Source organism: Haliotis cracherodii, unplaced genomic scaffold (genome assembly GCF_022045235.1).
Source record: "Haliotis cracherodii isolate W230 unplaced genomic scaffold, xgHalCrac1.p SCAF_1, whole genome shotgun sequence".
NCBI lineage: Eukaryota > Metazoa > Mollusca > Gastropoda > Lepetellida > Haliotidae > Haliotis > Haliotis cracherodii.
Genome location: NW_027266264.1, coordinates 19811562 through 19838007, shown reverse-complemented (window position 1 = coordinate 19838007; position 26446 = coordinate 19811562). Strand labels below are relative to the sequence as shown.

Here is a 26446-nt window from a genome sequence, read left to right as displayed (position 1 = left end):
GAGAAAGCCTCAAAGACCCCAGGAACCCCCTTGAGTTTGTTATGAAACTCATTTCAAGCCTAATCTGTCCTGTTAGTAATTACTGAAATAAATCTACTGGAGGCCCAGGCAATGATTTGTACAAACTGATAAGTTTCCTTCTCTATCATCATACATATCTCAATAAACACATTCCCCAACCTCTCCTTCATCAAATGTCATGTAAACTAATCAAGAGGTATTCCCTATTGCCAATAGTCTTATCTACAAACCCTACCTACAACCTAAGTTATCTCATCCAAATCTCAGAAGCAGAACACTGTTGCATATTACATACATTCTTCCTGCTGATACCACCAGGTCTGTCTGGCTTATCTTCCACTGTACGTAACATTTAACCATTACAAGCCAACCCGGAGAAGGAGAAGTGTAACACTCGCCCCCAACTCCTAGAAGGAGAAGTATATTACACTAGCCAAGCCAAGCCAAGCCAAGCCAAGCCACGCCCCTATCAGTGATGCAGGGACCATGTGCTGATGACAGTTGACAAGGTCCAAACAGCTGGTGGAACGACAAATTCCCTGCACCCTTCTTCATTTCAAATCTTTTAGAAAAGAAATTCATTTATTTTCATAAGGCTTACAGTAAACAGAAAAATGAAAAGCTCTCTTAAATCATGCCTTCCTGAGTCATATGTTTACTTCTAGCAAAACTGCCCTTTTCAGACTTGAAACTACATTGAACAACGATTTGGGGGATTTTATGTTAACATTTTAAGTTAATGGATGTCCTCAATGTGATCATCCTGTTGTTTCTGTTGCTTCATAGGCACCATATAAATGTTCTATTTTTGTACCAGGTTCCAAATGGGAATTTTTGTACAAATAAAAATTCTTGATTCTATAGATCCCATCTGATGAACATAATAGCAAATCATGAATATCCAGTTAGATGTTTAAAAGCGTGGCTGCTGAGGAAGCCATATTGAAAAGTCTACATGTTAGGGCATGATGCAAACACGACCATCACAAACCAGCCCTGCTGCCTCAACTTTGCAGTAGAAACAAACATTTTTAGTCCACTAGGCCTTATTATGATAACATATACCGGTAGCAAAAACCTGAACTATTGGGCAGTTTGGTAAGGACTACAGGACTAGTGCCAATTTCTAACGCTGATCTCACAGGGTGTAACTTTTGGGATGATACCAGTATCCATATGTCTTAACTTCTACAAGCATCATTACGTTTACATGCTGGTAGACTCTTCGTATGCTGTGGGTTATGTTTAATGTCTGCCAAAGTAGTAACTCACATGACTGGTGATATGTGATTGATTGAGTGTGTGTTGCTTGGAAGAGTAGTTAGAGTTACATACATTTGTATTACGTCATGTCGTTCAGTCACTCCGAGTTGAGTGAGTGTGAATTCGGTTTTAACTTGGTTTTCAATAGTATGTCAGTAACATGACAGTCATCCTCAATTATCCAGCAAATTATGTCTATTCTATTATGATAAATACCCTGAAACCGTTTACTACCATAGCTTGTTCCAAGTCAGCTAAAAATAGCAGTGCAATCAAATTACACTGTACTTTCCTGATTGAAACAAGAAGTGATCGCACCAGTACTCAACTCGCCAAGTTGTGGTGAGTCGGCTCAAATACACCCTGGTTAGAACCATACACGCAGATTGTAATGCTAACAGCTAAAAGATCATTGTCGGGACTCTGGATGAATCTGAGCTTGGAACCTATGATAAGCAGCACCTGACGGCAGAGAAACACAACAATGGATAGCAAGCTGTGGTGCCTTAGACCACTGGGCTGGGGACCACTCCAACCTGGGGATGCTTTTCCATCCTCTCTACCACAAGAAGTTTCAGATCATTTCACTTTCTAGGACATTACTGATTGTCATCCGAAATGTCGGGAAGATTTTGGTTAAACTTGGTAATCATACAGGGGAATGTCTCCAGCAAAATCATTGTAAAATTACCCTCACAACAAATCAAGTCAAGTTGTAAATAGTGAAATTAAATCATATTTAGTTGGTTTATTGGACAAGGATGAGAGAACATTCTAACCCAGTATCCAGACAGTTTTTACATTTAGTACTTCAAAACTATTATCATAGGGTGAATAGGTCTTCAGCAACCCACACTTGCCGTAAAAGGCGACTATGCTTGTCATAAGAGGCGACTAATGGGATCAGGTGGTCAGGCTCACTGACTTGGTTGATACTTGTCTTCGTATCCAAATTGTGTGGATCGATGTCCATGATATCAATCACTGGACTATCTGGTCCAAACTTGATTATTTACAGACCCCTGTCATATAGCTGGAAAATTGCTGAATGCGACATTAAACAACAAACAGACAAACAAACAAACAAAAAACATAATCAATGGGCTTCTCACACAATGAATCAAAACCAAGGACGTTTGAACCACTAGGCTACCTCTCACCCCTGATATGTAGTTGAACAAAAGCATGTGGTGATTGACCTAACTGCCACCTGACCAAGACATAGTCTAGACAGAGTACCACAGCCATCTATCAGTGTGAGGAGAAGGTCTGTGTGTGTGGCACATAGTTAGTTCTGGGGAATTAACTAATGACAGTGAGAGCAGTGATAAGTATCACTCCCCAAGGAGTTTGTCTGCAAGACTCACCATGAGTGCCTGCATCCAACATATCTACACCAGCCAGTCCACAGAAGGTTCACCTGCATGTCATCACCATCACCTAAAGGCTGTATGTTATCTCTATTTTATCAATTAACCAGGCACAAGTTATTTCTGGTCGTAAACATTACATGTGCAAGTATACAAGATAACACCGTTTGATACAGATGGATTTCAAGTTGTCCAAACGCATTCCTCTCTGCAGGGGGTCTGTTTTGAGGTTCCCCAAAAGTCCCATTGTTTCATCTGCGACCCAAATATGTTTATCACAGCTGGAACCAGCCACCAAGAAATACATATTTAACATTCAGGTCAAATCAGATTTTTCTGCCTATTATTGTCACTGTGGCTACCTTGACATACAAATTCAAGAAACATACATCAGTCTTAAAACAAATAATTAGCATTAGAGATTGTTAAAAATATATATTACCCCCCGGTATATAAAACAAACTACCTACCGACCCATACCTGTTTGGTCCATGTAACAACAAAACATTCTTTTTCTTGGCCTAAGTTCCAGCATTCCATATCACTTATTGTACACAAAGGGTACTGGTTAATGCTAATGGTTCTGGATGTTTTTCACAATTAGTGAGAGAGTCTATCTTATTGCTGCTTTACCAATTTTCAAGCAATATCATGGCAGGATCACCAGGTATGGGTTTTCCATACTTTACCCATGTACGGATATAAACCCATGTCATCAGCGAGACAGGTGAACACTTGAACACCTCTGCTGTCCTATGTCTGTAGCATGAAGATATTCACACGGGATTTTTGTCTCAAATCATTGAAGGTGAGATGCATTTGGGTTTAACATCACGTCAAAGATCATTGCACTTATATAGCTGTGTGCAAGCACGTGTATGTGTCTATGTGTGGCTTCGTGTACTAGTCCAGACTAATGCTCATGTTCTAGTGCTAGCCCAACATGAACACCCCACCCAGACACAGTATCCTGACTCCGAGCTGACCAGTCCTTGTTTTACCCCCTTAATGCAGAGCGCCAGTCAGGGTAACAACAAGTACCATTTTTTATGTCTTTTGGTATGACACGGACGGGGATCAAACCTTGGACATTCCTCTCTCTGAGCAGATTCTCTACCACTAGGCTACGGAGACGGTCTCAAATCATTGTAGATGTGAACTACATCATGTGCATGGTCAGGAGCATATTATGTTATGGAGGGAGATTAAAACATGATGAAGTTGTCTACACCAGCTTAAAATATGATTCAGGGTTTGAATATTAGAGAATTGTTTCTCCTTCCCCAGTTATACATCTCTGCTAAATTTTATAGTACGATTTAGACCCAGTGCTGCACACCTTTTCAATACTTTTAAATCAACTCGGCATCCAACATGTCCAAAGGGTTAAATCTCTTGCATGTCCTGCTGAATACAGGATTTGTCCTGATGCCTCTTGCCACACTCTGAATGTACTGTACAGTCTAAGGCTACTTACTTGTGAACTGTTCCCGCTGGATATTTCCACCCAGGGCTCCGCTGAACTCCTTTCCAGATCCACCTGCTCCCTTCCCGATTGACCGGAACCCATAGCCAGAGCCTGGGAAGAAGAACATGATATTATCATCAAGGACAAATATTAAATAATCTTTTCTTTTATGTTTCACTGTACTGTTGGGAAATATTTTTTTAATGAGTACTGTCAGTCAAGGATGTTTCTAACTACTAACTCCTGACATAGAGATTGTGTCAGAATATCAACAATTTGTTATGCAAATAGGATCATGATTGTCTAGTTTTAGTGGAATACGTTAACTGATGATACAATTAAATCTTAGTGACAACTACCAAATAATGTGCCATGACAACTCTGAATTTCTTTCTCACACAAAGGAAAGAACTGAGGTTTTCCCACCTCACCCATGTGCATGAGGTATGGGTGCTACTTGCACAACTTACTACAGACAGTTGGGCTGGAAGAGGACTTCTGTTGAAAATCAGAAGATTTTTATAGTGAGTAAGTGAGTGAGTTGGGTTTAACGCCGCATGGGTTTATTGCGGCATGTCAGCTTAATGTAGGAGGAAAGCCCGAAGTGATGCAGGTCTCAGACGTTTACCACTTCCGTGAAACCCACGAGCACGGGTGTGGTGCTGACAAACCTAGAAACATAATCGGGGCGAACTGGGTTTCGAACCCACAATCATAGATTTCTGGCGTGCCCAAGGGACGCAACTCTGCACAGTGAATCGCGGCGCCTTAGACGACTGGGCCACCCGTGCCCCCTTTTATAGTGTGATGACAGCCAAACAGGTTTTGCATTCATAAGAATTAACCCTTTAAACACATGACCATATCTAACAGTACATATATACCATGGAAGGGACTGACACAGAAGCAATGAGTTCTGCCAGTACACACAGACTTGCCAATACATCTAAAAGTGTACGTTATGTATACAGGCCATTATTGATTTAATAATTACACTTTTATCCCACCATGCTCTCTACCAAACACCTGCATCACATCACTTTATTGTCCAAAAGTACCTACAGATTAAGAAACTTGCTGCAAATTTGGTGCCGTTAAGTCTGGGTAAGCTAGCTCTCCACTGAAAACACATCACGTTTATCTCCTGTCTCACAAGGCTCGCATTTTTTAAAACATTTTGATGAAATTAGCATCTTCTTGCCTATCTAGTCCTATCATCAGTCCTATCATACAGTATGTTTATCTCCTGAAAACACAAAATGCCTCCCTTCTCACCACGCTTAGATTTTATAAAAAATTAAAAAATACCCTGTTGGTTTACTTATGTGTAGGTACATATCCATTTAACTTACACATATATTGCATCCTTTGGATATATCAAGGTTTATTTGTGTTTGTGTATATATCATGAATATTATCCTGCACACTCCTCTGTGTGTGTGTTTGTTTGTGTGTGTGTGTGTGTGTGTGTGTGTGCATATATCTTGTTATCGTACCAATATATCTACATGCATACAAATACCCTGTCATCATACCGATGTATCTACATCATATCGATATATCAACAAGTATACATATGTCCTGTCATCATACCAATATATCAACATGTATACATATATCCTGTCATACCGATATATCAAAATGTTTACATATATCCTGTCATCATACCGATATAGCAACATGTATACATATATCCTGTCATCATACCGATATAGCAACATGTATACATATATCCTGTCATCATACCGATATATCAACATGTATACATATATCCTGTCATCATACCAATATATCAAAATGTATACACATATCCTATGATCATACTGATATATCAACATGTATACATATATCCTGTCATCATGGTCATCATACCGATAAATCATTGTACTGATATATCAAAATGTATACACATATCCTATCATCATACCGATATATCAACATGTATACAAATATCCTGTCATCATACCGATATATCATTGTACTGATATATCAACATGTATACACATATATCCTGTCATTGTACAGACATATCTATATGTACTCTCTCATCCTGATCATACTGAAGCAAAGCAAGACATACACGATACAAGCACCTATTGAGGCAGAACACAGCCCCTGGAGACAGACTGTGAACAAGTCTGAAGGGACGACCAGGCACTAGTCACATACAGAGATTCTGGAGGTAATAAAGTTATGGAGTATAATACTCCCCAGTGTGAAGTGTCGACATCTTGATTGCATTATCAAGGCTCATAATCTCCCACTCAGGTGAAAGTCAGGTACACACACTGACAGGAAACACCAAATATCCATCTCAGTCGTGCAAGCAGTTATACAAGGATATTCATCTGAATGTAATAGCTTCTGGTTATTCCAGATTACTCTCAGCAGGCAAATCAAATTATTGATATTAGAGCAGGGCAAGTGCAACTAATCAGGTTAACTGAGATGGAGAGAGAGCAAATTTAATCTAAACACTGCCTTGAATAATATTTCTGTTGTGCAACTGCATGTCTGCTTCACTCTAAATGTCACAGGAGTGAGTTTGTTTTTTAACGCCTTATTCACGAATATTCCAGCTACATAACAGCAGTTTGAAAATAACTGAATCTGCACCAGACAATCCATCCAGTGACATCATGAGCATCGATCCCCGCAATGAGGATATGATGATATGTAATCAACCAAGTCACAGAGCCTGATCACCTGATCCATTTGGTTGCCTCTTACAACAAGCTCAGGTTGCTGGAGTCTTATATTCCTACCCGGAATCCCCCTCTACCAAGTGCCCCCTCTGAAGCCTGGTGTTCCCTGTGGGGATGTATTCCTATGGTGCCATGGATGAGCGAGCGAGAACAGTTGAACAGTATTTCACAGCATGTCAAAATAAATGTTGGAGTGTGGTAGATGTCCACCTGCACAGAGGAGGATGCTCCCAATTTGTAATTACAAATTTCCCATTTCATGTTCATATAGTTGTAACTGAGGTTTGTGTGAAACTCATGACCACTGGTATTACCAGGTAATGGAATGGAAAGATCAAGGCAGTACTTGACCAAGTTGACACTGACCAAAATTTGTCAGTGATCCAAAGGACCAGCACCAATAAAATATTTTCTGGTCCTGTTGGATCTCTACTAGGCACAATGGTGCTTAGGATTTAGACTATCTTATACATGTCATATACTGCTGAATTCCAAAGTTGTACAAACTTAAAATAACTTTGTTCATCCCTACCCAAAATAACACAAGACGACCGGACCACCATTTATTTCATTTCACAGGTCCTTAAGAAAATATATTAGGCTAGGACCAGTATTAATGTCAAGCACTGCAAGGAAGTCATGGTCAGCTATCCTGGCTAGCTGATGATTTGATGCCTTAACTAGAGTCTGGCCCAGTCTGCAGAGGTATGACATATGTCAGATGTGAAGCATTAATACACAAATAGTTGCATCAAACATCATGAACGAGAATATCAACATGAACATGTAAAGTTGAAGCTGTATCATTGTATGGTATTGTGTGAAATTTGCAGGCTGAACATGCGTATGTGCTGTACCTTCCATGAATTATGCTAAATCCATGAATATTGCATCAAGGAGAAATATGAAATATGACATACTCCTGTCACATCTGGTAAGTGAATGAACATTTCTTCATTTTGTTTAATCTGTTATACATGTTGCATGCAGTACATCAGTGAGTGAGTATGGTTTTACACATCACATCGGGGGACACCAGAAATGGGCTTCACACATGGTACCCACATGGGGAATCGAACCTGGGTCTTCAGCATGACAAGCAAATGCTTAAAACACTAGGCTACCCAACCGCCCCTGCAGTACATGTTGGGAATTCCTTGAAAATGTAAGATTAATCAGTAATTTGAAATGTATTATAAAAGGGTTGTGTTAACAGAGAAAATAAAATCCTACAAAACATGCGAAATGCATTCTTTCTCAGTATCCATGTTGATAACAATAAAAAAGAGGTGTAGACCTTCACAAGACATAGAACACATTTTACTTGTACACTTCAACAACACAAACACATATCTACTTTAAACATGTTTAAACTAGGAAAATTAATAAATCATAGATTTCATATCAATTTCTTGTTTGGAAATTTTATCCAAATAATAACTGATGAATCATGGATAAAGGAATATAAGTGCGCACTATACTCAAGAAAATACGGTAACACTAGAAGATGGTAAGTTTCAATCATATATAAAGGTTCAATAATCACATACAACAAAGGGTGACAACTTTCCAAAATAATTAACACCTGTTGTTGACAATTATTATGTAACTAGATGTGCAGCTGCTGTTACCAATAAGTTCTGGTCTTCATGTCATATGCTTTTCATGTAACATGTTAATTGTGATAAATTTCTACAGGAGGTAAAAAATATTTATAAGTTCTGACTGAGCATGCCTCATATTATCTTGATAATCTTAAAGTCAGTATAGTGAAGAAATGAGACCAACTAGTCAATGGACTACAAAATATCAAGTCAGAGCTTTTTTTGCACATGTCAGCGACTTTTATGATGACCCGATGACACATTTTTTAACCTATAAAGTCTTTAATGTACCGCAAAACCCGATGTCCAAGTTGTTAACAGATGTTTTCAATTACTGCTTCAGAATAAGTTACTCTGCTTTGCTTGAAGTTGCTACTTCAAGCTTCATAACATCAGGAAACAGCTTTTAACCAGGATGAGGTTGTGGGAGAGAGAGAGGTCCTGGATCCTGACTAAAACCTTCTACTATGACCTGACAGTGATCTGCACTGGTGCTACAGGAAAAGTTAAAGTCATGTCCATGGAGAGAGAACCCATATCCTAGCTAAATGTTTCCACTATGACCTGACAGTGATCTGCACTGATGTCACAATAAACAAGTTAAAAACATGAGCTGTTTATGATAACATGCACCCACATCAGGGATTCTTAAATTACAATCATCCTTCATGATATTTATTTGTACTCAAAACACAAGTCTTTCCTCATGATAATTTCACAACCCAAATCTGCTTCTCTAAATGTCAACATATGACTTGTAAACAAAACATGTTAAACTTCATGATGCTCCAGATTAAACAAAGGCTTATATTACAAAAAAGAAATTCAAATATCCAGATCCAACAAATTTGAGAAATGCCAATAGATCTGTGATTCATTTTATTTTCTCTGACATCAAACTACCGCTGTATCGTAAAATGTTCCTGAATAATTTCTCTGACTACTCTGAAGAGCAGATGCCAATAGATCTGCGATTCATTTTATTTTCTCTGACATCAATCTGCCATGGTATCGTAAAACAGTCCTGAATAATTTCACTGGCAACTCTGACTAGCCAATGCTAAACTTCACGATACTCAAGATTAAACAAAGGCTTATATTAGAAAAAATAAATTCAAATACAAAAAAAAAAGATCCAACAAATTTGAGAAATGCCAAATAAATCAATGTAACATTTCATTCTCTCATCAAACTGCCATGGCATAGTAAAACATTCCTGAATAATTTCTCTGGCTACTCTGAAGAGCAGATACCAATAGATCTGTGATTCATTTTATTTTCTCTGACATCTAACTACCACGGTATCGTAAAACATTCCTGAATAATTTCACTGGAAACTCTGACTAGCCAATGCCAATGAGTCGCCCCACTCCATTGCAAATATTCCCATCAGCCAAAGAACATTTACCTGTTTCTTGTAACCATGCATTAAATTACAGTCAAAGTGTAGCAGTATCTATTATCGATGGCAATCATCCAAGACCCAACATCAGCTGGGATCCATCTACAGGCTGAGAGGAAATGACTTTCATCCCTACTTAAAATGTCTTTACTGAGACTATGTATTTCAAAGTGAGTTCATGGAATCTGCTTAGATAGCAGGGGGCTTCCACAAAGAATAATACCATTGAATGACTTTTCATGTGATGTTTAAATACTACAACATAAACACCTTCTTTACAAACATTGGTAAAGATTGCGTAATGACCAATAGTTAGTCAATAATGTCCTATCTACATCTGTAGCTTGTATACATTTTGATCTATTATAAATACAGTTTAGGGATTCAGTTAGTTTGTTCATTTAGTATTCTGAACTTATACAATTAGGAGATAAACATACTGTTTTTTCAAAGAAGAGATAGCTTACCTGTAGATTTAACTATGATCATTTGTGTTAATCGACTTTGGAATCGAATGTGCAGGTTGACGTTTCAAATGTTAGATTTATTGGGATTAAATCTACAGGTAACCTAGCTCTACACTGAAAACACAGAATGTATATCTTCATTCTGCTATCACAAAATTGAACATGAACTCTTTGGTGTAAGATTAGATACTGAATGATACTGCATGGGTTGAGTACAATGTTTTCAGTGTGATGTCTGAGTAACTAAAGGAAACATTGATAATCATGATAATAGCCGTTAAACAAAGTTTGGTACTGTATATGTGATGGTGCCATCAAAACGGTTGTTTCCATCAGAGGTGGTTATTGTGATTGATACCTCTAACTGACCAAACAGAATGGAGTTATTTCCAAACTCATGGTAAAATTATAAACATGATAAATACATACTGAAAAATGTCATATTTCCTATTTCCAATATATTTGTTGCGTTATTTGTCTAGCACAGTTAGTAAGGGTGTCACAATGGATCAAACAACCACTGCATTGCAATTGTCCATGGGACAATGGCTATACCTCTAAGTTAAAAAGGGGCGGTCGGGTAGCCTAGTGGTTAAAGCGTTCGCTCGTCACGCCGAAGACCCGGGTTCAATTCCCAACATAGGTACACTGTGTGAAGCCCATTTCTGGCGTCCCCCGCCATGATATTGCTGGAATATTGCTAAAAGCGGCGTAAAACCATACTCACTCACTCACTCTAAGTTAAAATATGAATAGTTGCCAGACTTTCAATTGTTTCAATACCAGCAGATGCTTTAAAATGAAAACAAGAGTAATAATTGACACCACTGGAAAGAACTTGACCATCTGTAACATTTGAGACTTCAGCTTCTCTAATCTGAACTGCTTCCCTTAACATCTAACTTCCCCAGCAAACTACCGCTCCTAGGAAACACTGGATGTGTCAGATCTACATGTGACAAAAACCCAGGAACTCTAGAAGATGAGAAGGTATGACCATACAACCGCACTTCTATTGCAATAATGGAGTGAGTGAGTGAGTGAGTGAGTGAGTGAGTGAGTATGGTTTTACGCCGCTTTTAGCAATATTCCAGCAATATCACGGCGGGGGACACCAGAAATGGGCTTCACACATTGTACCCATGTCGGGAATCGAACCCCGGGTCTTCGGCGTGACGAGCGAACGCTTTAACCACTAGGCTACCCAACCGCCCTGCAATAATGGAACATCCTTTACAATACCATTTCAGCAGTGTCTTACACTATTGCACTATAGTAACCCTTAGTAAGTTGTCTTTAATGCTAGTGGCAAGTATTGCTAAATTGTACATCGTGAACAATCATAACAGGTTTGTTTGTTTGTTTGTTGTTTAACGCCACACTCAACAATATTCAAGCTATATGACGGCGGTCTGTAAATAATCAAGTCTGGACTTGACAATCCAGTCATGTGCATCTACCCACGCAATTGGGATAAGATGACATGTATCAACCAAATCAGCGGGCTTGACCACCTGATCCAGATAGTCGTCTCTTACGACAAGCATAGTCGCCTTTTACGGCAAGCATGGGTAGCAAGACCTATTCTACCCCGGATCTTCACCCTGGCTATTGTAAAAGCTGGTTTTCACTCACCTAGATATTTGGCCTCTGATGGCAGCACAGTGTCAAAGGGCTGATATGGGTACAGATGGAATGGATCCCCAGGCTTGTTGAAGATGTTATAGTTGATAAACTGAGTGTAGTTTCTGTAGAACTTCTCGGAAGGGAACCTGGCTTCAGTTGGACCAAGCACTTCATCAGTCTCTGGCTCCATCTCCGGTCCATTGAACTTCAGGGGAATGAAAGAAGCATTAAACACACTTGGAGTTGGCTCTTCTTTAACTGGTTTTGCCGGAATCTGAAGCCTTGTTCTGAAAACAGCTAGCGTTGTGTCAAGGATCCGTTTTGAGTTACTCATATATGTTTCCCACAGGAACCTCCCATGTTGTCTCATCTGTGAGATGTCACTATCAGTAAAGGTTCTCAGAAAGAAATGAATCTCAGTCACCCTTGACACGGGCAGAAATATTGCAGCAAGTCTCCAGTCAAGGATTTCACTAAATGGAAGCTGCACATGATCGCCAAGTATGATAGGAATGGCACCATATTTTAATGATTCGTACAAACGAATCTGAAACACAGTTGTTGAAAGCATTGTGAAGTTGGTAGGTGGCAACACCAGGGAGAATGTTGACTGAGAGAGTACTTTGCTTCTTCGTTCATTGTTCCCACAAAGACCCCACTCAGCATAGCTACCCTGAGGTCGAGGTCCATCACATGAAAACTGCAGGAACAGCGTGTCAGGGATCTGATTATGCATTTTCTTCAAGGCAGCAACAACTGATGCCTCAAGGGACACCAGCCTGGTTGCATCTGCTGCAGCTTTCAGAGTCCTGACCTGAAAGTTCCCATCTTCCTCTTCATCATCTTCTCCTTCTTCAGAGAGTTCTTCCTCCTGTCCTGCTCCCTGTGGCACTTCCTGTACTGACCGTGGCACTCGCTGCACATTACCTCCATTCTCATTCACTGTGTTCTGAATACTTTGTATGTTCTGCTCAATGTTCTGTGCAAGCTTACTGGAAATTGCCTCTCCCCAAAATGAAATGAGATACTTTCTTCTAACAGGTGACATTGAAGGCAAATCTTGCCATGTATCTCCTTCAGCGATGCCAAAGTTTGGAGGAACAAGTACATCAAAACCTGGCCTGAATACACTGTTTACAAACACTGACTGCACCATCATAGCACGCCCAGTGTTGACATCTGTAAAGAACTCTTTGTTCGATGGGCTTCTGGCTAGATTAAGAATAATATGATTCCTACCATCACCATGCCAGTGTGGCAGGTCGTGAAGCTGTCTTTCAAAATGGGCTCGATCTACAAGTTGATCTTCTGCTATCTCTCCCACTAACACAACAAACAGACAAGCAGACATGGGATCTGTTGTCACATACACACTTTTTTGTAAACTACTTATAAAAGAAGACTGAACAAAGTCTACAATTTTGTGAGATCCAAATAAACTGCCTTCAGGATTGTACACAAATACTGGAAATCCTGACACTAGTGAACACGGGGTGTAGTCAAAACATGAATGCATTCTGCAGGACTGGGGTGACATAGGCAATGGAATGTTCTCACTTGGGTCGGCCTCCATCAAGATCCTCTGTGGTGCCTTGATGTTGGGAATATACTGCATAATTGTCTCCTCCTTCTCCACACGTAGCTGGTCCAAGGCTATTTTCAGCTGACTCACCTCTTTGTTTATCGTCTCATATTGAGATTTTAGAGTGTCAATATGAGTTGTATACCCTGAAACTTCAGCTTGAAGTTTTTGTCTCTTGCTCTCTAAATCACGCAGTTCATTATTAACAGATGCTTTGATACGGCGCAGTTCTTCAATTTGATGTTTGAGCTCTGAGCTTTTACTTAAATCAATATCACTGTCAGGGTAGTCCAGTTTAGTCCTTGACCGATGTATGGGGTGGTCAATGTCCCCAGCAATGTTGGAGAGATAGTAATGACCGACCAGCGGCACCGTTATAAACAGACATAAAAATACCAAAATACACTTTGATGTGACCATGTGCCGTAAACACACACACACTCGACCACGCAGCCACGTAGCACCTGAACGATCCACTTTCATTTTGATTGAATGAAGAATGTCAAATCATAAATATAAAAAGTACTATAAAACTGTTAAACATGGCATTAAAACTTTAGTAAATTTACCTAAAAGTAGGTTGTCTAAAATCATTTTTTGAAAATAAAACCATTATTCACATACCAGGGTACTAAAGAGTAACTTGATGACACTGTAATTATTCCCCATGTGGCTCAGGCGTCCTATGAAGTTACTCATCCATGAAACCTACTCCAGCGAAAAATATGTGCAGGAAAAAACACTCCACTTGTCACAAACCCGCATACTGGAATAGGACTTCTGATTTAAATGAATTGTTATATCCCTAGTACTGTCTTGAAGAGGCTATCTAGGCATGTGTTCAAACGTCATTCAGCCAACGCTCACAGGTGGGAGAAATGCCATACTCTTCCAACTTCCACACTGTATCTCTGAAGCAGGTAATCAAGTCACCTGTTGCAGAACAACAAGCAGGTCTTCTCACCAACACAATAGCAGTAACAAATGTTATCCTGTGTGGCAGCCAACAACTGTCCAGTCATGCAGTCAATTGATGGGGAGCTTTCACTGTCACTCAATGGATGCAGCTGCAGCTGAAATATCTCCCTACTCCTAGAGATTGTTGCAGCACTCAGTGAAGACTACAACACCTTGAGGAGCATGATAGCGACTACATCCAGCTGAGAGGCAGAGTGTATTATGTCTGTGTACACTGGATACTGGATGAGGCTGACATGCAGCCTGTATCAGCTTCCACTGCCTGCCTCTCTCTGTGATTCAATTACCCCGGTCGTTCACTAACTACATTCTTTCAAGCATTTCCCCACATTTCCACCATCCCAGGAAGCGATTATTATAAATCAGGTCACAATCCTTTTCCTCAGCTTGCCCTGTTATGCAATTATATCCTCCCCCTCTAGCTGGCTGTTCCTTTATCCTCCTTGTACTTCAACTTCCATTTCTTTATTTGATTATTTAATCTTCAGGAATCGCTCTGTCAATATCCTTCATAACCAATAATGTAATCTCATCCTTGCAATATGCCTCTTATCAAAGAAATGTGATCACATATCAAACAAATGTCTTACGCAATGTCAAGTTTTTCTCAATAATCAAATAAATAAATCCTTGCACTTCTAACAAAGAGCTGTTGTTTCAGATAAGTAAAATAAAACGCTTCATGAGTTCACAGTGAAATCTCTTGTATTTATAAGCTTCCTATATCCTTTACATGTAGCATGAAATGTCTCCCCTTTCAGTTGACGGAGACTAGAGAATTCGGGGAATGAGGTTATCCATCACAATTTCACATCTAGTCGTTCCTCACACAATTGCCGATTGTCAATCTGTGTCTCACACACGATAGATTAAATCCACATCCCTGACATCTACATCAAACATAGCAGCCCAAACCAAGGGTTCTTTCTATGTGGATCAGTTGAGAGTTGCAGGAAATCCAGCGGTGGGAAGCACACTTCCCCCTTGTCGTTACTTTCCCCCCTGGTTGCTAGGGAGGGGTAGCGTGGCTACTGATGGTGTCTTGTCAATCCATGAGGCAATCTGGAACAGAAACGGTTGTGTCAGAAAATAAACCTGCTGGTCGTGATTGACAGTCTGTGCAGTGGAACAGAAATATTGCTGATGGTGGCTCAACAGACAATCAGTGGACAGCTAGCTGGGAACATCAGTTAGTGTGGGTGTCTAATGGATAGGTCCAACATATATCATGAATACTCTGCTGCAGAGGGCAGAAGCTCAGGAATACTATGTCAAAACTGTCAATTGAAGAAAAACATCAAAGGTTTGTTTTTCTGATTTAACCAAAGAATGTTAATTTGAGAAAAACAAATTGAATTTCAATTATCAGCTCCGGAATAGCGAAAAGACAGTCCCTCTTGTTATTTTTTAAAAATTTATCACATGAAAGACCTTGAGAAGAATTTGTCAGACTTCATCTGCCTCTGACTGTGATCTTAGCATTAAGCTGTCATTGTGCAAAAAATATAAAATACTGAAAAATATATGAGATATCGAAAACCCATGCTGTTGATATGGTTAAAAACAAGAAACAAAACAGCTCAAAGGGCACACTATTGGCATCAACATCCACTCAATAGATATTTTTCAATTTATTACGAAAAGGGAGAATCAATACTGATGTGATAAGGCTTCATCAAGTATGCTTGACATTTACATTTACAGGCAATGCACAGTGACAGCCACTTCCCCAAAACCTATCACTATATGAGCTGCTATGTGACAAACATATTTTTTCCAGATGTAAAAGTAGTTGATTTAAGAGTTCCAAGGCTATAAATGGATAGATCTTGCTTAAATACTTTCTGAACGAAAATTCTTTTTAATACAAATTGTATGACATCTTGAACAGATCTAACTGTTTTGCAAGTGCCTTTGACAACTTGGCTTTGATTTAAAGTACACCCCAGCCCCTCCCCTCCAAACCATCAACCCCCATGATAACCCTACCCCTGACACTGATGTGTTATTACTGAGACCATGTTGCTGAGCCCCCGAGCCACACAAAAACAGAACCTGCTGTAAAAGTGATCTACTCAAATGCTACTGCTCCATCTATACATAGCCTTGGTTTATAGAAAGATCAAGCACAGCTGTGACACTTGTCCAAAGTTCCCACTCCTGTACTACAAACATTTTGCTTTATATCCATATCAAGCCGGCTGTGACCAGCAGCTGGTGACTCCTTAAAGGTAGGGGTGTCACGACTCAATCGCTTTATCACATTAAACCCAATGCAGACTTTAGCTCATCATGTTTATAGTGATAGTAAGCCCAGTTGTGACACCTTTCTCATGTCTGCATTCACATAAATTATACAGCCAGGTTTATAGTGAAGTCAATCATTGTAACACATGACAGTGTCCCCAGTCACATAAGTACATAGTGGCCCCATGAGATACAGGTTAGAGTTGGTCTTGTCATAACAGGCAACTAAGGGGATCGGTGGTCAGACTTGCTGACCTGATTGATGCATGTCATCGTATCCGATACAATAGTACTGATCAATGCTCAAGATGTCAATCACTAGATTATCTGGTCAGAAAGCAGTCATATACATGATATAGCTGGAATATTGCTGAGTGTGACATTAAACAGAAAACTAACAAACAATAGTTACTAGTTTTTGTTTGTTTGTTGTTTAACAATAGTCAGCAATATTTCAGCTATTTGACGGTGGGCTGTAAATAAATGAGTCTGGACCAGACAATCCAATGATTGACATCATGAACATTGATCCATGCGTGACATCAAGCCCAACTTTACCACCTATCCAGTGCCTCCTTTCGTATATTACTGACATATTGGCTTATAGCACTGGAAGTAATCACTTGTATTTACTTCCAATGTAGTGCTTTGAGTGGACAAACATCTAGAAAAAACAGTTGTTAAATTATAGTCATAAAATATAATAAAAAGGATCCGAGAGACTTTTGGTGTTTTGAGCTTTGAGCATAGTTTGGGATATGGATTAGGGGTATCTTAAATATTATTGTTGTTGTTATTATTGTTGTTGCTGTTGTTGTTGTTAAACACTGGCTAGGAACACTGTTGTTTTGGTGAAACAGAACTGGAAGCTGTAAAATGATGCTTGTTCTGTACAGGTAGTGGTCCAGGGATAATTCTAGGGCAGGGCTTTGTGCTTTTAGCCCTTAAATTTGAAAAAAGCCCACATTTTCAAATACAGTGGGGCACATTTACATTTGGCTGAATGGCATACAGTTGGAATATTTGAAATTTTGACATAAAGGGCCCATGTCAGGAAATTCCTAGAGTGAACCCTGGTGGTCCATGTCGGAACTTTAAGCCAATGATGTTTCTTAGACTCTTGCAGCTAAGGTAACACAAACCTGTTAATAACCAATCCCTCAAAACACTACTTCTGTACATTCAGTTAAAAAAACACATCTTCAAGCAGTTGCCAGACAATTTGTAGTTGCAGAGAATGTTTACCAGCATAAATGTATCACCACACTGCTTCCTGAGGCATCCAGCCAGTTAAGTGAGAGAAATGGAGGGACCTACCTACACAAACAGGCACCTCATTAAACAACAACCAAAACTGTGACAAGATAACACTTGACTAGGAGGTGCCCTCATCTCAGACTGCCTTCAGCTGGGTATTAATTACATTCACATCACTGCTGTTCTTTCATTGAAAAAATACTCAAGCCTACTGTATCAGCCTGATGTTGCGGGTCTTAAGAATATTCATGGCATACAATGTATATGACACAAAATCAGTTAACAATTATTGTCAAACTTGCATGTTCTATGCATTTTCTAATGAAGGAATATAGTTTATAACAGCCCAGATCTGTTAGAGCGAGTGTGTGTGTTTTTTTAGCAATAGTCTGTGTGGGGACAGATCTGTTGGAAGAAGGGTAGCCATTTGATGTCCGAGTTGCATCCCTTAGCTGTGTTAGGATCTGAAGATCATGGGTTTGAATCCCAGATTAACCACCCCTAATTATGATCCTTTGTTACCCACAGCTTCCACCCTAGTAAACGTCCACATCACCATGACATTAAGCTGTTCTTGAATGAGACACTTAGAAGTATAAGACATATAACTGATCATGCTTTACATAACGTCAAAACAGTATCTATAGTTGTAATATAGAAGTTGCTTAAGCAGTAACTGGAATACTGCTCAAGAGCAGTGCTTAACCCAACTCACTCATTGCTTAAAGCTTATTCCATTGTTCGAGGGCTCATAGCTCATTGTACAACATAAATGTATCTGATATTTTAAGCACATTATTTTCAGTGAGTGGTTGACATGTTACATGTTAGCAGTGTTCTGTCAAGAGACTGAAGACACGGGGACAGGGACCCCTTCAGCATAAATACATGGGATCATTTTCAAAACTTATGGAACCACACTCAGAGCAGCTTCCCAAGCAAGAGCATCGACTAGCCTTTTTCATCAACTCATGTTATCAAGCTAATTACTTAAAGTTGAGAACAGTAGCACAATATCCAGGCTTGAATCCCCACAGAGATTCAATGTGTGGAGCCCACTCTTGATGTCATCTGCCATCTTATGGCTGGAATATTGCTAAAAGGAGCACAACATTCACTCACACATTTATGGGGCCAAAAACGTCATAGTTCATAGAAAGTTGAAACATCAAAAAGTACCCATGCTATGCAATCTAAACACAGGAATAAAAACTTGTGTGAATACATGTTGTCAATTAAGGCAAACCACTCCTCCGTGGTCGGCTCTAGCAAGCATTGGATATTTAGTAGAGTCTATAGACTAACGCTTAGTCTCTCAAAACATATAATTTTGATGGAAACAAGCAACTCCATTTAAGCCCCAGTGAGATGGGAGTTTCAGAATCTGTGGAAAATCTTAACTTGCCAGTTAGGGTAGACTAACATACAGAACTTTCACTGGTTCCAGATACAGTGAATTACGAACATAATTTCATCGTACCAGTACAAAAAAACCATGACAGAAGTTTGAAATTGTGCTGATGTATTCCAAACTGAAACAGATAGTATGGTAATCTTTTCACAGAATAGACTAGCTAAGCAACAGAAGTGCTGTATAGATTAACTCCTATATTCAAGGCTGTCTTATAAAGCAATGTGTGCACACAGTGTTCCAGATGTAGAGCCATGTTTGAAACTGAGACAATGGTTTGCTTTACTAGGCTAATCATGAACTGCTTGATGGATATATACCGGGAGTATCTTTACGAGCTTTTATGCAACATGCTAGAAATGTCATTCTGTCACTGACTTTAACAAGTTAGCTTACATGTAGATAAACCTAGCAGTCAAAAAATACCCTCATACCCAAAACACAATGTCTCAATTACAAGGCCATATTTGCAGAACACTGAGACTCAATGAAAACAGGCACTAGAATGTAGGGCTGATTCCCTTTCAAGTTCAAGGATCTTGTGAACGTTACTTGGTGTTTCAACAACTCAGAACTCCTATGTGACGTATTTCCATCCACTCATTACCAGATATGATGTGGCTAGAGGCCTGACAAGGATGGAGGGGAATGGATGTCAGAATGTGGTAAATATTTCCCTATGTAAACACACGCCTGGTTATTTAACATTTGAACATGCGGCCTGTCAGCCAAGTCCACACCTGTGGCCTGTATCAGACCCCATCAACCAACACACCAACACCCTAACTACAACATTTATTACCATGATTTACTACTTTCTCAAAATTACCTGTAGAAGCACTCTTTTTTAAATTTACTGTCCTCATTTAGTTTTACATTTTTTGGGGTGCTTCCAAAATACAAACTTGAGCATGATGAATGGAAGAGAAAATTACCTGATTGTACAACCAAGAAATAAGACAGCTCCTGGTAAATATAGATTAGGTCATGTTTTGGCATAGTAGCTGGAAGTATCAGGTTAAGGTATGGAAGATGGGTAGCAGCTAGTGGTAGGACTATACCTCGATGCATCGATACAAGTATCCACCATAGTTGCCCACTAAGTAAAAAATATTGATTCTAACCTTAAATGATTTGTTTGATAACTGTTACACCAAACACTAGTTAGTAGTTAAAATTAGAAGTGAAAACATGAATATTTTCAAATTTTTCATCCATTGTGAGTGAGTGAGTGAGTGAGTGAGTGAGTGAGTGAGTGAGTGAGTATGGTTTTAGCAATATTCCAGCAATATCACAGCGGGGGACACTAGAAATGGGCTTCACACATTGTACCCATGTCGGGAATCAAACCCTGGTCTTCGGCGTGACAAGCTAACACCTTAACCACTAGGCTACCCAACCGCCCCCTTAAGATAAGAGCACATGCAAGTATCGTGATACATATCGCAACTGTCTAGTAATGCCCATGAAGATCCGGGGTACAATAGGTCTTCAGCAACCCATGCTTGCCGTAAAAGGCGACTAACGGGATCGGGTGGTCAGGCTCGCTGACGTAGTTGACGTGTCATCGTATCCCAATTGAGTGGATCAATGCTCATGATGTCAATCACTTGATTGTCTTGTCCAGACTCAATTATTTACAGACCGCCATTATATAGCTGAAATATTGCTGAGTGTGGCATCAAACAACAAACAAACAAAGGTAATGCAAGATCTTCACCATGCCCACATGTATCCAAGTTGCAGAATGGGATGGGATGCCTTGATCAGCAGTATCTATACAAACTAAGACCTGAACACTAAACAGTGTAATCAGGCAAATTAAACAAACAACTATTGAACAAGAGCAACAAGGTTTCTTCAAAACCAATGACAGCCTAAACAGATGCCCTGGATCCTTTAAGTGTATGTATCCCTCCTGATAATCAAGTTTATTCATCAAAAATACCATTAGATTACTAGCAAATTCTATGAGAAATGGCGAACAGGGTTCCAATTCCGGAGATCCCTGTGACTGTTAACATGCCGAATTACTAACCAACCAAAAGTCATGAAGCACCATGTAGTGTACTTGAACAGACAACTGGGCGTCTATTTATTTCAGAGACATCTTTCACCTGGTGTATATTCCATAATACTTTGAATTTACATGAAGATGGGATGCGTAATTGGAATAAAAAATGTCTTGTTTGCATATTGTATTCAGTATCACTTTATTGATTACCAGGGGCGGTGGGGTAGCCTTGTGGTTAAAGCGTTCGCTCGTTCACTGAAGGCCCTCACATGGGTACAATGTTTGAAGCCCATTTCTGGTTTTCCCTGCCGTGTTATTTCTGGAATAAAGCTAAAAGTGGCGTAAATTCCAACTCACTCACTCACTCACTCACCAAAAGGAATATCTGTTCAGAGATTTTGAGGTAAGCGTCTATTCAAAGATTTACAATATATAGCAGGGTTAGAAACTAATAGTTTTTGTCCACTAGTCCTCATAATGATAACATATAGCATACCCTTAAAATGGGCCAATTTCTACTATTCCTTAGGATACCTTTACTATTGGGCAGTTTGGTAAGGACTACAGGACTAGTGCCAATTTCTAACACTGTATAGACATTGGCTGAGACATAGTGATAAGCCAATGACTGCATTAAGCTTTGGATTGTGTTAATGCCACATGGTTAGTGGTCAGTCATGCAGTTATGTCCCCCTCATGTGGGAGTGGATTGACTTTTGAGGAAAGGGCGCCAGCATCTAGGAACACAACTGGGCAAATCTTGGCCTCAAACCTATAAATAGTGGATGCTGGCACCAATATTTATGCCATTTACCTGGCAGGAACGCTAAAAATGGGACAGATCATTGACATATACCCGATAGAAAAACCGAAAGAATAGGTATTACAGACCGAGGATCATAATCAGTAAGATCTTCAACAGAGTTTAAACAGTCATAGAGCTGACTGAGAAAAACATTTTCAAAATAAGGTTCATGTCAGTACAAAAGTAACAACATGTGAGAAAATTGACAAACAATATTCTTCTATGTGTGTGGACACGCTGGAGTGACAACATAAATTCATGTCCATACTTCAAAGTCCCTGACATCTGGAATTGAAGCATATGTCAAGAAATGTATAAACAAAGTAGAATACAGGCCATGCTATTAAATATCACCATGCCAATGCCCGCTGTACAAAAAACCTACTGAAATAAACATTACAGTCATAAACCGGGTTTCCAAGTTTTACAATCAAGGAGTGTAAGCCCTGATAACACTAAGTATTTCTAACTTACCCTTCAATGTTGTTTCTAACACAGCAATTCCTAGTTAGCCACTAATCTCATTCAACATAAAAGCTAACACCAATGTGTATATTGTTTGTGAAAACTAAACCTAGTTATTTTCAAGTGCATGTTCCACCTGAAATAACAAACGGTAATACTATCTTACTGACATCACATTGAAAAGTGATTGGGCTGAGCTGTTAAATTTCTCTAAATGATTCTGGAATTGCAGTAATCATGGTAAAGTCTGTAAGCCTGGTACCGCTGACACAGCAAGTACATGAGCAGGCTGTTTGGATGGCCCCTTCTCATGACATCGGGACAAACAGCTGAGGCAGTTGTCTTATGTTTCAGTCTTCACACATGTTCAGGATGTCCCATGTCAGGATTCAACTTTCTAAACTTTCCAAATATTTTTTGGTTTGTTGTTTAACGCCGCACTCCGCGAAATAAAAATAAAGTATTTTTACAACTGTGTTAGATGCAAATAGTAATGTATGGTCATAACGTTCCCACAAAGTTTAAGCACAGTACCCTCGTGGTTCTTGAGAACAAGATTTTAAACAGTTTTCATAATTTGATTTTGTAAATATTATAAAAAAATGAATTACAATAAAATCACACTGACTTGAACAAAATATCATGTCTTCATAAGAATGAACCTGCATGCCAAATTTCAGCTTCATCAGACAAGCAGTATCACAGGTGGTGCATTGTAGAAGTGTAAAGCTCTCACAACTGCAAAGATCAGTGTCATGGTTACTGGGGGTCACTGGGACATTAAGTAGATTGATGCTCATGATGTCAATCACTGGATTGTCTGGTCCAGAAAATAACCATGATCACTGCAGACATTAAAGAAGTACTTGCTTCAAAAGTCCTTGAAAACTCGAACGCTTCTACAGAATATTGGCTGCTATCCAAACATACAAGAAGTTTAACTTGACAAATCCATGAAACACTTCTGTACAAACTATTTGTTGTTGAAATGTTCTACTCTGTTCTTATTTTGCCAAATATAATATACTCTTGGGAAAAGTTAAACCAATATTGATTTTTTATTTCTATTTCAATATTTTGCTGGCAAGTGCCAAGTGGCAGATAGTCTAGACAACTCAAACACTAGCCTCACTCCAGCACACAACATTAGACTGTCTGATTATGCGAATGAACAATTAAAATCTGAGTAATTTGTATGTGTTTTTCTGTTCAAAACGTTTATACCTCAGTCAGAATAGACATTGCATAATGATCAGTGTTAGAAATTAATGGGATTCTGAAAGTTTTCTGCTAATTTTATATTTTCAGGTTTGGGTTGACAACACAAGTACCTTGCCATCTAGTCTAAATTAACACTGATAATGTTCACCAGTTGTCACAGTAGTAGTACATATCTAGAAGTAACTCGGATGTTCAAATAATCAATACATTCTAAGGAAAATACTGGTAAGTAGAAGAATGGAACACTATTAGTATGATCCTCAAGGAGCTGAAGTAGGTTGATGTTTCTATCTCTATAACAACACATATGTGAAACATGGCTGAAATCAAGCAATACATTCATCTATGTAAAATTCTCTCAAGGAAGTTGGTAGCTCAGCACAATCATGTCTCAGAGCCATTTGTTGAAATTGTTTTAGAACTGAAGTGACATCTTTACAATAAGTACTTTTGTTGATCAGCTGTTGGTTGTCAGTACTCGTCAACAACACAGGAAGCATAAACATTGAAAAATCCATCAGTGGTTCATCACAAGTGATCAAACGTAACAACAGACAGGGATATATCCATGACTGTAAACTATGTTCCCCTGGCTGGCAAAATGGGAAAAAATAGCTACTTTGTTCACAATTGAGATAATTTTTAAGTTCCCATATTTTTACTATTCAGAGGCAGGCCTATTTTAACATTGTATTAGGAGACAGGATTCAATGCAATAATACATAACAAGGCATTACAACCTCTTTGTATTTATTCCTCCTGTTATCAATGACATAAAGGTTGTTTCTAAAAAGCCAGAAATCTAGCTATTAGTTATAATATCAATGACATAAAGGTTGTTTCTAAAAAGCCAGAAATCTAGCTATTAGTTATAATATCAATGACATAAAGGTTGTTTCTAAAAAGCCAGAAATCTAGCTATTAGTTATAATATCAATGACATAAAGGTTGTTTCTAAAAAGCCAGAAATCTAGCTATTAGTTATAATATCAATGACATAAAGGTTGTTTCTAAAAAGCCAGAAATCTAGCTATTAGTTATAATATCAATGACATAAAGGTTGTTTCTAAAAAGCCAGAAATCTAGCTATTAGTTATAATATCAATGACATAAAGGTTGTTTCTAAAAAGCCAGAAATCTAGCTATTAGTTATAATATCAATGACATAAAGGTTGTTTCTAAAAAGCCAGAAATCTAGCTATTAGTTACAATATCAATGACATAAAGGTTGTTTCTAAAAAGCCAGAAATCTAGCTATTAGTTATAATATCAATGACATAAAGGTTGTTTCTAAAAAGCCAGAAATCTAGCTATTAGTTATAATATCAATGACATAAAGGTTGTTTCTAAAAAGCCAGAAATCTAGCTATTAGTTATAATATCAATGACATAAAGGTTGTTTCTAAAAAGCCAGAAATCTAGCTATTAGTTATAATATCAATGACATAAAGGTTGTTTCTAAAAAGCCAGAAATCTAGCTATTAGTTATAATATCAATGACATAAAGATTGCTTCTACAAAGCCATAAATCGAGCTATTAGTTATAATATCAATGACATAAAGGTTGTTTCTAAAAAGCCAGAAATCTAGCTATTAGTTATAATATCAATGACATAAAGATTGCTTCTACAAAGCCATAAATCGAGCTATTAGTTATAATATCAATGACATAAAGATTGCTTCTACAAAGCCATAAATCTAGCAATTCTAGCATAAATCACTTTATTGATTACCAGGGGCGGTGGGGTAGCCTTGTGGTTAAAGCGTTCGCTCGTTCACTGAAGGCCCTCACATGGGTACAATGTTTGAAGCCCATTTCTGGTTTTCCCTGCCGTGTTATTTCTGGAATAAAGCTAAAAGTGGCGTAAATTCCAACTCACTCACTCACTCACTCACCAAAAGGAATATCTGTTCAGAGATTTTGAGGTAAGCGTCTATTCAAAGATTTACAATATATAGCAGGGTTAGAAACTAATAGTTTTTGTCCACTAGTCCTCATAATGATAACATATAGCATACCCTTAAAATGGGCCAATTTCTACTATTCCTTAGGATACCTTTACTATTGGGCAGTTTGGTAAGGACTACAGGACTAGTGCCAATTTCTAACACTGTATAGACATTGGCTGAGACATAGTGATAAGCCAATGACTGCATTAAGCTTTGGATTGTGTTAATGCCACATGGTTAGTGGTCAGTCATGCAGTTATGTCCCCCTCATGTGGGAGTGGATTGACTTTTGAGGAAAGGGCGCCAGCATCTAGGAACACAACTGGGCAAATCTTGGCCTCAAACCTATAAATAGTGGATGCTGGCACCAATATTTATGCCATTTACCTGGCAGGAACGCTAAAAATGGGACAGATCATTGACATATACCCGATAGAAAAACCGAAAGAATAGGTATTACAGACCGAGGATCATAATCAGTAAGATCTTCAACAGAGTTTAAACAGTCATAGAGCTGACTGAGAAAAACATTTTCAAAATAAGGTTCATGTCAGTACAAAAGTAACAACATGTGAGAAAATTGACAAACA

At 38.8% G+C, this 26446-nt stretch overlaps 1 protein-coding gene across 1 annotated transcript in view; it reads right to left on the bottom strand.

The window, feature by feature from the left end:
• The window catches only part of LOC139474207 (exostosin-like 3), a 47790-nt gene that overhangs the window by 11737 nt on the left and 9607 nt on the right, over nucleotides 1-26446 (bottom strand). The window contains exons 2-3 of the mRNA XM_071257117.1: nucleotides 11936-15548; nucleotides 4132-4233 (exon numbers count right to left, since the gene is read on the bottom strand). Coding sequence (XP_071113218.1) covers nucleotides 4132-4233; nucleotides 11936-13991 — 2158 coding nt within the window. The 5' untranslated portion in view covers nucleotides 13992-15548. The remainder of the gene's footprint in view (nucleotides 1-4131; nucleotides 4234-11935; nucleotides 15549-26446) is intronic.